The sequence below is a fragment of the Cryptomeria japonica genome, chromosome 1 (assembly GCF_030272615.1).
Source record: "Cryptomeria japonica chromosome 1, Sugi_1.0, whole genome shotgun sequence".
In the NCBI taxonomy this organism is placed as follows: domain Eukaryota; kingdom Viridiplantae; phylum Streptophyta; class Pinopsida; order Cupressales; family Cupressaceae; genus Cryptomeria; species Cryptomeria japonica.
In genome coordinates, this window is record NC_081405.1 from 597,254,035 (window position 1) to 597,267,173 (window position 13,139).

A 13,139-nucleotide genomic window follows, 5' to 3' on the forward strand; every position below is an offset into this window, starting at 1 on the left:
CAATAGTTTCATCATCTGGGAAGATAGGTATGCTAAATTGTTTAGGCTGTTTCCAGTCTATGAGTTCAGGATGTATGAGGGGTAAGGGATCATCTGGTGGGTTAAGGTCTACATCAGCAAGAGTCATGATGGATATATTGTCAAAATTGGCATCAGTGAGGCCAAAGTCTATGATGATACCCTCTTCAGAATCTATTTCTCTCTGAACCTGATCGTCCTCACTAGAATCATCGATATGTTGTGATCCAACTTCAACTGGTCTAGCCCCCGAGCCTTGTCCATCATAGGGTATGGGTGTATGTGTGTGGATTGTATCTACCTCAATGTCTTTAGTGACATCATAGCAAGTATCCCATTCATATTCATTTGAGTCTGTCTTAGAATCACTTTCTAAGGCTACACCACTGTATCTGATAGGAATATTGTATGGCGAGAAGAGTTCGCTGATAATTGATACAAGTTTTATCACTTGTGTTGATTCAGGTTTTGTGCTTGCTTGTACTCTTTGGATTTGTTCATAAACAAACTCCTCCCTTTGAATGAGAAGTTCTTCTTGTTGTGTTTCATATTTATCTTCTCTTTGTTTTCTAACTGTTCTTTTTGTTATTGATTATGTATTGGCTTGATCAGGTTCTGTTATTGCTTGCACGTAATGTATTTGTTTATAGGAAGTTTCCTCTCTTTGAATAGCAAGTTTCTCTTGTTGTTTATCATACTCTTCATCTTTTTGTTCTTTGTTTGTCTTTTCAACTGCTTGATGTATCACTTCTTTCCATGATTCCTCTTTATGTGTTACATTTCTTTTCCATCGGGGTTTTTGATGATGATCTCGTTTTTATACAGGTTGAATATGCTGGTCATACCCAAGTCCAGATTTATCTTTGGTAAGTTGTGAATGGGGTAGAATTGGTTCTGTGATGCCTTCTTGAGGTTTTCCAATAGGACCCTTTCCTTGATATCCCATCCGTTGCATGATTCTAAATCCATTGCCGTACCATTTTGTAGGAAAAGTGATGCTAATGGCTGATGCTCTGGTTTAAATAATAAGAAATTTAAGGTTTTAAAAGACATGCCAAATGTAATACTAGTCAATAATATGTTCATACCAAGTTCAATAGATTATCAACTATGTTACCCGGGGACGCATCCCCGACCTAAAAACCCCCGTCCCAGTCTCGGGGACATTTCGAGGACTTGGGGACGGCCAAGGGATGTTTCCCCCCGTCCCCAAATTGTTATGCATTTTGAGGGGACGTCCCCGAAACAGGGGGACGCTTGCCCTAGCTCTGGGGGACGTCCGTACGTCCCGGGGACGGCTGGGGACACATGGGACGTCCCCGATCCGTCCCAGGGACGACCAAACGTCCCCCATATCTAAGGCTATTAAAAAAATAAAAAAAAGTTGTATTTTCAATTTTTAAATTTTTTTTCTAATATAAGGCCCCTTGTTAATTCAAATTGTTATTAAAAATTAAAAAAATGTTAAGAGACGTAGTTTAGGGGCAGCATTATACTTTGCTAGGTTGATGAGGAGGAGACACCACACAAACCATGACAATGGGAGAGACTCAGAGGACTATGATTTTGATGCAATGTTAGGAGATGCAGTTTAGGGGCAACATTATACTTTGCTATTTTGTATTTAGTTTTACTTAGTACTATTTTGATTTTCATATCGTAATTGACAATGAAACTATATGGCAACAGTGCAGCCTTTGGGCATTTTGACATTTTGTATGTTATTTCTTTAATATCTATTATGATATGCATATTGACAATGTGAATGAATTGAAATTCTGATTTATGAATGCATAATTGCATATTGTCTATTGAGTATTAACAATGTTGTATGTTCAGAATTTATATTCTAAAATGTTTTCAACTTTTCATAGTATCATACACATGCTATATCCATGTTTTCATATGAATATAATGTATATATGCATGCTTTATCCATGTTTTCATATGAACATTTAGAATTTTCCTATATATTTTAAATTTTCCCTATATTTTATATAGCCGTCCCCTTTGCCGTCCCTCGTCGTCCCCAAATTTGGCAAAAAAATTTGCTATCCCGGAAATGTGTCTCGCTGTCCCCTGCCATCCCTATCCCGGAAACTTGGGGTAACGTAGATTATCAACAAGAAAAACAATAAATTGAAAAGCCAAGTAAAGAAGAACAAGATATAGTAATAAATAAAGAAAGATATAATGACATGTTGGGATCATGATAATATTTGGGATAAGGATTATCCTCCCAAATTTGTTCAGTGATATATGTGCATCTTATACACCTCTATACATATTTAACTATATTTCTTATTTCTATTTTGTACCTTTGCTTATTGTTTTGCACTCTAGCCTTTTATTATCTTTTTGTTTGTTGTATTTTACACTTTGATTCCACCTTCTCTATCTCGTTTTGTGCTTTCCCTACTTGACTTGCATGCATTTTACTTTGTTGACTTGTTGATTCTATATATTTTTCTTTTGACCCATTGCCTTTGCATGTAATGTTTGGTTATGTAAATTCTTAGGAATTAGGGACTGTCAACTCACAAAATCAATTGCAAGAAACGTCTTTCTAATAAAAAACTCTAAAAATCCTTTATAACTTATATTGATGATAATTGATACTGCCCAACTTATAAAAATGACATATTATGTTCTTCTTATAAATGTTTATCCTTAAGATATACAATCAATACCACTTATAATATGATGATCTCGATCACTATATGATATACCACTTGTAAATGAATATCTTTTGATAATCTTAATCACTGTATGTTAATCAAGAATTCAGATTTGCAATAAAGTGGATAATCATTGCTATCTTTAATATAGACTGGGGGGATTATGCAATGATGATCTCTTGCTAAACTGCAATCTACACTTATGGAGTTAACTCTGCTATTTATGATATACCAATGTGATTCGTGCTATAAGTCTCCTTCCAAATGCTTGTCATTGTTTCTAATATATTTATGTGAGATATGTTATAAGCCTTTTCAATATTGCTTATAGCCGTTCTTGATATGGCAATATGAAATATGCTTTTAAGTCTACTTTCTATCGCTTATAGTGATGATATAACTTATTGTTTCTGATCTAGACTTTATAAGTACACAAAGGTTTTCAATATCGCTTATAGCAATAAGGTAATTGTTGTTTTTGATTTGGCCTTAGAAGCCTGCAATGTATGGTGTTGTTCATGATGATATCGATATTGATAGCCTTAAATGTATGCCACTGATTTTGTGCCAATAAGACAATTGCTCTAAGAGAGCGATCCAAATATGAATAAAACGAAGTAAATGAGAATGATTCGATGACGATGATGATGATTGGAAGGTATCAATCCCCTTTAAGTATCTTATGATACCGAATGGTTGCATCTCTTACTAGGGAAGGGACACAACCTTTTTTCTTAATTCCATCTTTCCATTACTTATACAAATCATGCTATTGTTCTTAATCACAACCTTTTGTTAAGGATTTATCAATCATCTAGAGATCGTACCTTTCTAACTAATCGCTGCCTTAGTGTATTTTTGGTAAAGATAGTATGTTAGTTTTGCTTGCTGAGTGCTACTTTATGGTTTGATATAACCATTCATTGCAGAGTGATTTGTTGATCAAGTCTAATTAATCCTTCCAAATTGATAATAATTGATAAATACTATCGCTCTATCATGTTACTTCTGCATGATGATATCGATATTGATTGCCTTCATATATGGTCGATACAATAGATGTCTATTGTATTGACTATAGAGATCGCTCTGAATATAGAGGTTCTCCTTGCTTAAAGTAATCATGAATATTTGCTATGATATGTATGTATCTACATGGTATCAATATTATGATCTCTGATTATTGCTAGGTCAATGTCATATCTTCAGTATGCATCATGCTTTCTTCTATATTATTTTGTCTTGAATTCTTCAACCCCTACTTATATGAAAACGTGGATAGCAATTGAGCATATCAAATTTCTTGGTCTCAAAACCATCTTAATATTGCATCTCATTGTCAGCTACACTTGATGCTAGATAGGAAAGTTGTTAAATCTTATAAATAAGATATTTTCCTCGATAGGGTATATTTATTGGAATATGCAAAACTATCTACTTGCTTATGTACAAATTGTCTATTTATATTTACTAACTACTAGAAAGTGTTAAAGGTTTGCCTCACATATATGTTTTTTTTTTCTAACTTGTTGGTAGGTAAAGGATGGGAACATCACATTGCATGCCTTCTAATGTTTATCACTTCAATTTTATCTTTTTCTTTGTTTTCTAAATTTATGATTCTTATGCATGCTTATGCTTGTTTTTAACCATGAAAACGTGCTTAAAATCGCATCCCTTGTGATTTCTACCTTATACATGTGATCTTTATCATGCATGGATTACATACTTATGGTACATTGAGACTCATGAGCCTCCTCATGCCACTTTCATATGCTTTGCCTGCTCTTATGGGCCTGTTCTTATCGACCTTACATCTTTGTCTTGTTGTTTTGCAACTTAACTACTATATCATCCGATTGTATTGGGGCACATCATGCTTCACCCATAGCCATATCATGCTTCTAGAGGTATTTTTTTAGATTAGGGTCACCCTACCTTATCATTAGTTATCAGATTACAATAGAGGGAATTATACAATCCATATTCCATCTTATCATTACATGCTTGATCATGCACCTAGATCTATCTCACTATTGAGACCTATTAACTTACCTTGACCATCATGCTATTGTGGTCATATACTTTTTATATTGCTATATGTTCTTCCGCAAGTGTCTCTAGCCATCATCAAATGCATCACCATTTTTATTTGCCCATGCTAGTTGCAACCTTATACCTTGATGTGTATCTCCATTCCATATGATTTCATGTTTATCATCCTATGTGTCTTGCTTGTTAAATGATATATTCATGACGTGTAGTTATATGCTTAAATGCTTATCTTAAATTTACTTTGCATGTCATGTTTTTCCCCTCCGCCAATTTAAAGGAGAGATATCCTATCACTAGTGCTCATTTATTTGTAGATAATTATAGGTATCAATACAAAGACACATTACTATATCCAAACAAAGCTTGATTACATGACATGGTAGTGGCTAATATGCTATATTTTCATTACAAAACATGGCAATATTTGGTATGCCACACCACTTTTCACAAGGGGATTTTCTTAACCCTATTATTTGTTCAATTTTCTAGACATTGAAGCAATATTGTAAAATGTGATTATTTCATAGGCAACTCATTGTACACTTTTTCTTTGCTTTGCAAGTTCCAATGGAGCACAAATGCCTTGTTATTTCACATTATCATCTTATGTTTTACTTGTCGCACGATATATTCACGACTAATTACTTTACACGAGTTGTCCTTACATGCTTAGCTTATATTCACTGCATGTGAGTGAAAACTTTAAGAAAATCCCTATTAAAAAATTGTATAAGATCTTGGCAAACATTTAACTTTTTCAAAAAATAATAATAATTTTTACTAGCGAATCTTTCCTTTTTCTAAAGAAAAAAATTAATTTTATTGACGAATTTTTTTATATCAATTTTTTTAAAGAAATTATTGGTGACTTGGAAAATAATAAGAGTATGCATTAATTACTATTGTAAATCCTTTCATTTAAAAAAATATTTTTTTATAAAAATTTAAAGGCTCGAAGGTGGAAATCATTAATGAGTTGAAGGGGTAGGCTCTACTCTATTTAATTTCTACCATTAACTTAAAATAATGTAATAGTCGTCTTTGTATTTTGTGCTAAAAAATATGTACCAAAAATTTCTTTTAGACCATTGATTCTTATTGAGGTCAATAATTCAAAAGCAATTTCAAACCCCATGAGCAGTACAACTTGTAGGTACAATTTACCTCATGGAATACAATGAAGGTCATTAGATTATATTTTAAATAAATGGTGGCAACTAAATATTGTTGATATAACACTTAAGTGACTAATAATTATGATATATTATTGGTGAATTAATTTAGATTTCTACAATAAATTATAGAATTTTGGCGAATTTGATCCAATCATATATCAAATATTGTGGCAAATCTTTCAGTTAAAAAAATTAGTAAAATAAATTCACTGGCAATTTAAATAACACTAAAATAAAAATTTGTAAAAATGTGGCGATTCGGGTCAACTTAAAAGTTGAATTTATTAGCCAAATTTGATTCCTGAATTTCATAAAATAGCCAATTGGCGAATATTAGCCACTAAAAATTTCACTACTGCATGTGCTATTTTCCCCCTCCACCAATTTAAAGGGACACATTCTATGGCTAACACTCACAAATTGAGCTTTTAGACAAATATATGTACTAATATAAAGACTCATTATTGTTTCTAAACAAAGCTTGATTACATGACCTAGCATATTTGATCACATGGCATGTCAATGCTCAATATGCCACACTACTATTCACAGAAGGGGGTTTTCCTAACCCTATTATTTTTTCACAAGCTATTCATTGCACACTTCTCCTTTGCTTTGTAGGTTCCTATGAAGCACATAGGACATAAATGAAGACACAACAAGATATCTAATTAAGTGCATTATTTTACAAAACCCAATATTCTTTTCATGTGTAAATATTTATTTACATGCATGATTGTGAGTGCTCATTTACTTTGAAAAACATGTTCATGGTAGAGTTCACATGTGCCTTAGAGTAGAGGCAAAATGTGAGTAAAATTTGCATATAAATACTATTCCCATTTAGTTTTGGGCCCGTTTTGAGAAAATGTCTTAGTATAATTATATAGCAACATGACACTTTTTTCTTAGTTTGGCTCCTTCCCCAACCACTATACATATTTATTCAGCATCACTAACACACATTTCTATACAATTGTCCTTATCCCAAACTTATTTGTACTTATTTATATCATTCATTTGCCATGATTTTTGCACATCCATTCCTGATTTTGAGTTTCCTTAGCTTGGGTTATTTCCATGTGTGGGAGTGACATTGCATGACATAGATTTAATCCAAATTTAAAGGTTTCGAAATGGTTGACTCCCACCCTTTCCTCATAGTTGTTGGAAGCCAACTCGATACATGTTTATGTACCAATTCATTATGTCTTGACATTTAACGACATTTATTTGAGCATTTAAACATATCTTATTACCATTCAAAATACTAGAATATACAAAGTGCATTCAATTGGAACATTTTAATTCAAAGCTTCATAAGGAACAATACTTTGCACCTAAATCACTTTGCATACTTAACTCTTGTTCATCAATCTTTAGCACAATTTTAAAGACGATCCAATCAAGAGGGTCCACCTAAAAAGAATTGACCTTTGCAATGTAGTGATTTCCCCAAGATATTTGTAACACTAATAATCCTTGTAAACAACTAATGAGCACAGCTTATAGTCAATCAGATGTCAAGAGTTTGCACCATGCCAAAGTAGGATTGCATATCAAGGAATAGATCATAGATCCACGTAGTGTGGAACTTATCCATATATATGTGTAATCACCCACCTAAGAGGTGAAATTCTACACAAAAAGATCCCAAACAACGAACATACTAGATTACCTAATTTTCAGCACCTAGCTGAATAAAATCTACATTGCATAAGTCTATCTCCGTCAATTTTCCACAAGCTACGTACCTGATTAACATTTCAATTTACACTCTTTATCATTCCCAACTATCATTTAATTTAATCTAAGTTGTACGCATTTGCTGAATTAGCCTAAGTTAAACCCATGAAAAGTGCGTTTTACTCTACGCCATGACAATAACAGATCTATAGTTAAAATTTAAAATTTTTCCCTTAACTTCCAAAGACAATTTGTGGAAATTAAAATGTCTATTTGGCTTTTAATTGAATTTTTTACAATTGTCAATAATTGATTTAGTTCTTTAGATTTAACTACAAGTTAATTCCAAAAAGCAAATTTATATATGATCATCGCTCACTATTAACGGAGTTCCTAAAGGCCGGCTGGCACTCAATCGACTGGCCTATCAATGCCAATCTCAGATATGGATGCTCGAAGAGAAATCCCTCTCCTCGACCACTAAAGATGCAGGTGTGATTGGAGGTCATGAATGGAAGAACTTTTGAAGTCGAGTGGCCACAGCAGAAAGAAAGACAATATTAATTCCGGGGTTTCTAGCCATTTATCTTCCAGGGGTCTGGCCGAACCCCAGCGAATGGTTATTGTGGCGGGTTCCATTCCGCTCACCAGGAACTTTTATAAAAATAAAAGAAAACAACTAAAAGTGTATTAAGTTTACAAAATGGAATCATGGTTATTATAACTAAAAATTGAAAACAACAGATACTAGTGGATTACAAAATAACTTTAGTTAAAAAATACAATGAAGAACAGCACCTACAGGAGCAATAGCACAGTGAATGTATCTGTAAAAACTGAAGGAGAAAACAAATCAATGCAATGTCTCTGCCAATACATCCAGGGATAATAGGACAGTAAATGCATAATTGGAGTCTTACAGTACAAATCACCACCAATAAACATTCCACTGCTTTGGAAGCAACTTGGAGGGAGGGATGACAAAATACGGTAATATCATACAGTATGGTTTAAGAAAAAGTGTAGTCAATGCAATATCTGCTAAGAGCTTTATATGCAAGGATAACGTTACAAAATATACTACATTAAAATTTTAAATCCAGACTATTTCGAGACAAACATCCCATCATTAAAAGCACCTTGTAACGTTCAATAAATTCCGTATGCATTTATATCCCATTTACGTTTTATTTCGGAACATCAAATTTTACAGGCTGGTACATATCAAATAATGCAAACCAATGAACTGCTCGTGGGTTAAAATCAGTAAAAAGATTTAGAATACTGTTGCCTAGTGCTCTAAAATAACTGAATTGCATTAACTGTACAGATTACTGAGGAATCTATAAAAATTTAGGATTACACTCGAATTACAAAAATAAAAGATCATTGCAAGCTACCAAGATGAAGAGCCACAATAGCTTGTGTAGCGAGAATCTTATTTGTCGATGAAATTTCCATTTCCCAAAATTACGAAGGCTAGGAAGATATTAGTACTCTGTCTCCACTAACCCGTCAATCAATCCAAAATCCATTGCCTGTTAAATCATAACATAGAAATATGAAGATCTTCAAACACATTTAAATTAACATGAAAAATCAACTGAAATGCATACAAATCAAATTTTGAATTGCCAGAGAATCTGATGCAGCGAAAGCTTAAACTCTTCTTTCTCTTATCTCAGATCAAACAGATCAATAGCTTAAATTCATTAAAAGGAAACCAGAAATGATCATGCCTCTGGAATTAAAAACAGTCATCCATATGATACGTCCTTCACAAACCAAAAATAATCTTTTGCCAACTGGAACATAGTCCAGATTTGTAAAAACAGACATTGAAGATTTGATAACAAGCTATCAAGATTTGTAAAAACGGACATTGAAGATTTGATAACAAGCTATCAACAATAATATGGAATCATGCATATAAAAATAAGACAGCAAACTGTATCCTATATCATCACACCAAAAATCAGAAAATGCTTACAACCCCAACTCAGAGCGGCGCTCTCTCCTCAAAACCAAAAACTTCCACCAAAAACCATCACTAAAAAATCTGCCTCCACTCCCACAAAAGGGAAAGAAAAACCCAAAATTAAAATCTGTCCAAAATTGACAGTTACAAACCAAAAATAGTCAGAGCCAACAAGGAAATAAAAACACAAGTAGACAGAAAGTGGGCCCAATAATTAATCTACGGTTACATTATCTTCCTTGCCTTTTTGAAAAGCTGAACCTCCTGGTTCAAAAGTGCATGACAACATGCCACCAATATGTGGGAACAGACCTATCAGTAGACCTGTGACCCAGGTAGTCTCTTGGGATTCCTTGACACAAATTTGAACCATTACCAAAATTCTTGTGGAGAGGAATCCAGTGTTGATTCCACCATTCAGTTGGAGCAACAAGACTATGCAAATTTCTTAAAGTAGAATGCTAAGACAAATCACTAATAGACCTGAACTCTTTTCCTTCATTCAAATCACACTTCACATCGCTGCTGTCATACAGACTTAAATAGTCACTCTTCACCAATTTTTTTCACATCCAAGGCAGATTTTTTATGATCATGCTCATATCTCTACAATTCATTATTGCCTTTAATTACATCGTAATCAACTGAAATTTCATCATCTGCCTTTTGAGGTTCACCAATAATTGTATTAGTTGAATTTCATTGCAGCTCTGCCTTAAATTTTGGTTGAAATTCACTCTCGAAATAACTTGTGTTTATTGCTCTGAATTTTTCCTTTGATTCCCTTCCTGGCTGGTTTTCACTTCTCTTCAAGCTCAAATCTAGCTTCTATTAGTAGAGACAAAGATACCACTTCAGATGCTCCTTCCTCTTTCCACAGTTTTAAGATAGTTTTCCTCCCTTCATGCTGAACCTCATATGTATTCTCCTTTCGTGGATTACATTCCAATCATATTGCCATGTGTAAATGTATATTCAATTTACAATTTAAAGAACATGTTATATATATATATGCAATGTAATGTATTATTATTTCTTTGTTGATTCACAATATAATATTTCTGATTTTGCTTTGCTGCAGATGGAGAGAGAACATTAATGAATTTCTATGCATCTCCCACAATGTTCCATTGGTGTATATATACCAATGAAGGGGGACCGATCAAGAGATACCTTGATCGGTCATGTCCTTTGGACATGATCGACCAAGATATCCCTTGGTCGGTGCCTCTTCTTAACCGATCCTAATCGGTTTCATTTGCAAGATATCATTCGGTTGGTAATATAAACAATGTGCAATCACCGATGGTTAATAACCGATAATGAATCAGTGGCAATGCATGATGCAACCGATTGTAATCGGTAATAAACAAGTTTGTTATGACAGATAAACAAATGCATTAACCCGATTATAATCGATGATAAACAATTGTGTTAAGTCCGATAACTAAATGTGTTAATCCGATTATAATCGGTGGCAATCAAAATATGTTATAGCCCGATAATCATTTCTTTATGAAGCCCGATAATCATATGCAAATCTGGACTATCAAATGATAGCCCGATAATGGATCGGGGTTAGAACAAAAAACCCCGATTCATTATCGGTACTATCAGATGATAGTAAGTACATAAATTAGTTTCATAAATGAAGGAAGTTATAACAGAATTAAGGAGAGCATTTATAAATATCAGATAAAGGAATAGTAAGAGATGTCTTATCTTGCCGAAGCTATTATGCATCAACACTCGCTCTTAGCTTGGGAAGATAAATATTAGATAAAGCATCCAGCATCACATTTCTCTTGATAACCAGAATTCCTTACATAGTTTATAATCTCAATCTCCAAGGGTTCACATCACCTAAACATATGACATGAAGTATCATCAAAGCATATGATACAAGAAACCATATCACCTAAGCACGTAACATGGAATATCACCTAAACATGTGATACAAGAGATTCATCACCTTGTGATGACAAGATATCACCTAAACACGTGATATCAGTATTGCCTAAACATGCAATACTTAAGGATAAACACATGAGAATAGTTAAATTCTCAACTTATCCAAGTTGTGGTATGTGCACTAACATTTTATCCAAATGTTTTACCACAACACAATCATGGCACATCCATGGCATACCAGAGATCCAACATGATAACTGGTTTGAACATCATAAGATCGTCACCTTATAATGTCTACATACAAGTATTCATTATCTGAGAGATTGTCACCTCTTAGACATGAACACAGGGGGTTAAACCCATAAAAGTCCTAACATGACAAAGAAGTTTACACATTAAACATCTTATTGATATGCAAGTACAGATTACAAAGCAAATTACCTTTCTATCATACCTAAACCTTTTCTGAAGTGATCAACCTTCACTCTGGAAAGTGGTTTGGTTAGAATATCTGCAGTATGATCTCCTGTACAAACATATTCCAATTGGATCAGATTTTTGTCTACCATATCTCGCACATAATGGTATGGAATCTCATTGGATCTGTCATGGAACACTGGATTTATTGAAAGTTTTGTGCAGCTTTGGTTGTCACAATGGATAACAGTAGGTTTCATAGGTTCACCAAACAATCCCACAAGCATCTTCCTGAGCCACACTGCCTCTCAGGCAGCCATGGAAGCTACAATGTATTCAGCCTCAGTGGAACTCTGAGCTACAGAAGACCGCTTTCTGCTGATCCAAGATATCATGGCAAAACCTAAACTGAAGCAGCATCCTGAGGTGCTTTTCCTATCAGTCACACTTCCAGCCCAATCTGAATTTGTGAATCCGTGTAGATTTAGATCAACTTTCTCATATTTGAGGCCAAGGTTTAAGGTGCCTTGTAAATATCTCATAATGTGTTTTACTGCAACTAGGTGTATCTCCTTTGGCTCACACATAAACTGACTCAAAGCATTAACTGCATAACAGATATCTGGTCTTGTGTTTACCAGATACATCAGGAACCCAATCATTTGCCTGTATTGAGCAAGATCAGTGGGTTGTGACTCTGCTGCTGCTTCCTTAAGTTTATGAAGATTGGTTTCCATTGGAGAGGTCATGGGTCTGCAGTTTAGCATTCCAAATCTCTTCAAAATGTCCAAGGTATACTTGCCTTGGTTTAGTATAATGTTATCAGAATTCTGCCATACTTCCAAGCCTAGGAAGTAATGAAAGAGTCCCAAGTCCTTCATATCAAATTCTTTAGATAGATCTTTCTTGCATTGATCTATAAGGTGATCTTCTCCAGGCCCTGGGAGCCTGTTTAAGCCCATAGAGAGCTTTCTTGAGTCTACACACATGAGACTCTACATCATGAATTTCAAACCCTTCAAGTTGCTCTAGGTATACTTCTTCTGAGATCTCACCATTAAGGAATGTTGTCTTAACATCCATTTGATGTGCTTTCCATCCCTTTGCTGCTGCAATGGTTAGTACAGCTCTTACTGAGGTATATCTGGCTACAGGTGCAAATGTCTCTTCATAATCTATTCCTTCCTTTTGAGAGAGCCCTCTAGCTACAAATCTGGCCTT

At 34.2% G+C, this 13,139-nt stretch overlaps 1 protein-coding gene across 1 annotated transcript in view; it reads right to left on the reverse strand.

Moving 5' to 3' along the window:
* Nucleotides 1-8,738: 8,738 nt before the first annotated feature.
* LOC131027842 (ATP-dependent Clp protease proteolytic subunit 6, chloroplastic) overlaps nucleotides 8,739-13,139 on the reverse strand; it is a 105,349-nt gene continuing 100,948 nt past the window's right edge. The window contains exon 7 of the mRNA XM_057957944.2: nucleotides 8,739-9,150. Coding sequence (XP_057813927.2) covers nucleotides 9,103-9,150 — 48 coding nt within the window. The 3' untranslated portion in view covers nucleotides 8,739-9,102. The remainder of the gene's footprint in view (nucleotides 9,151-13,139) is intronic.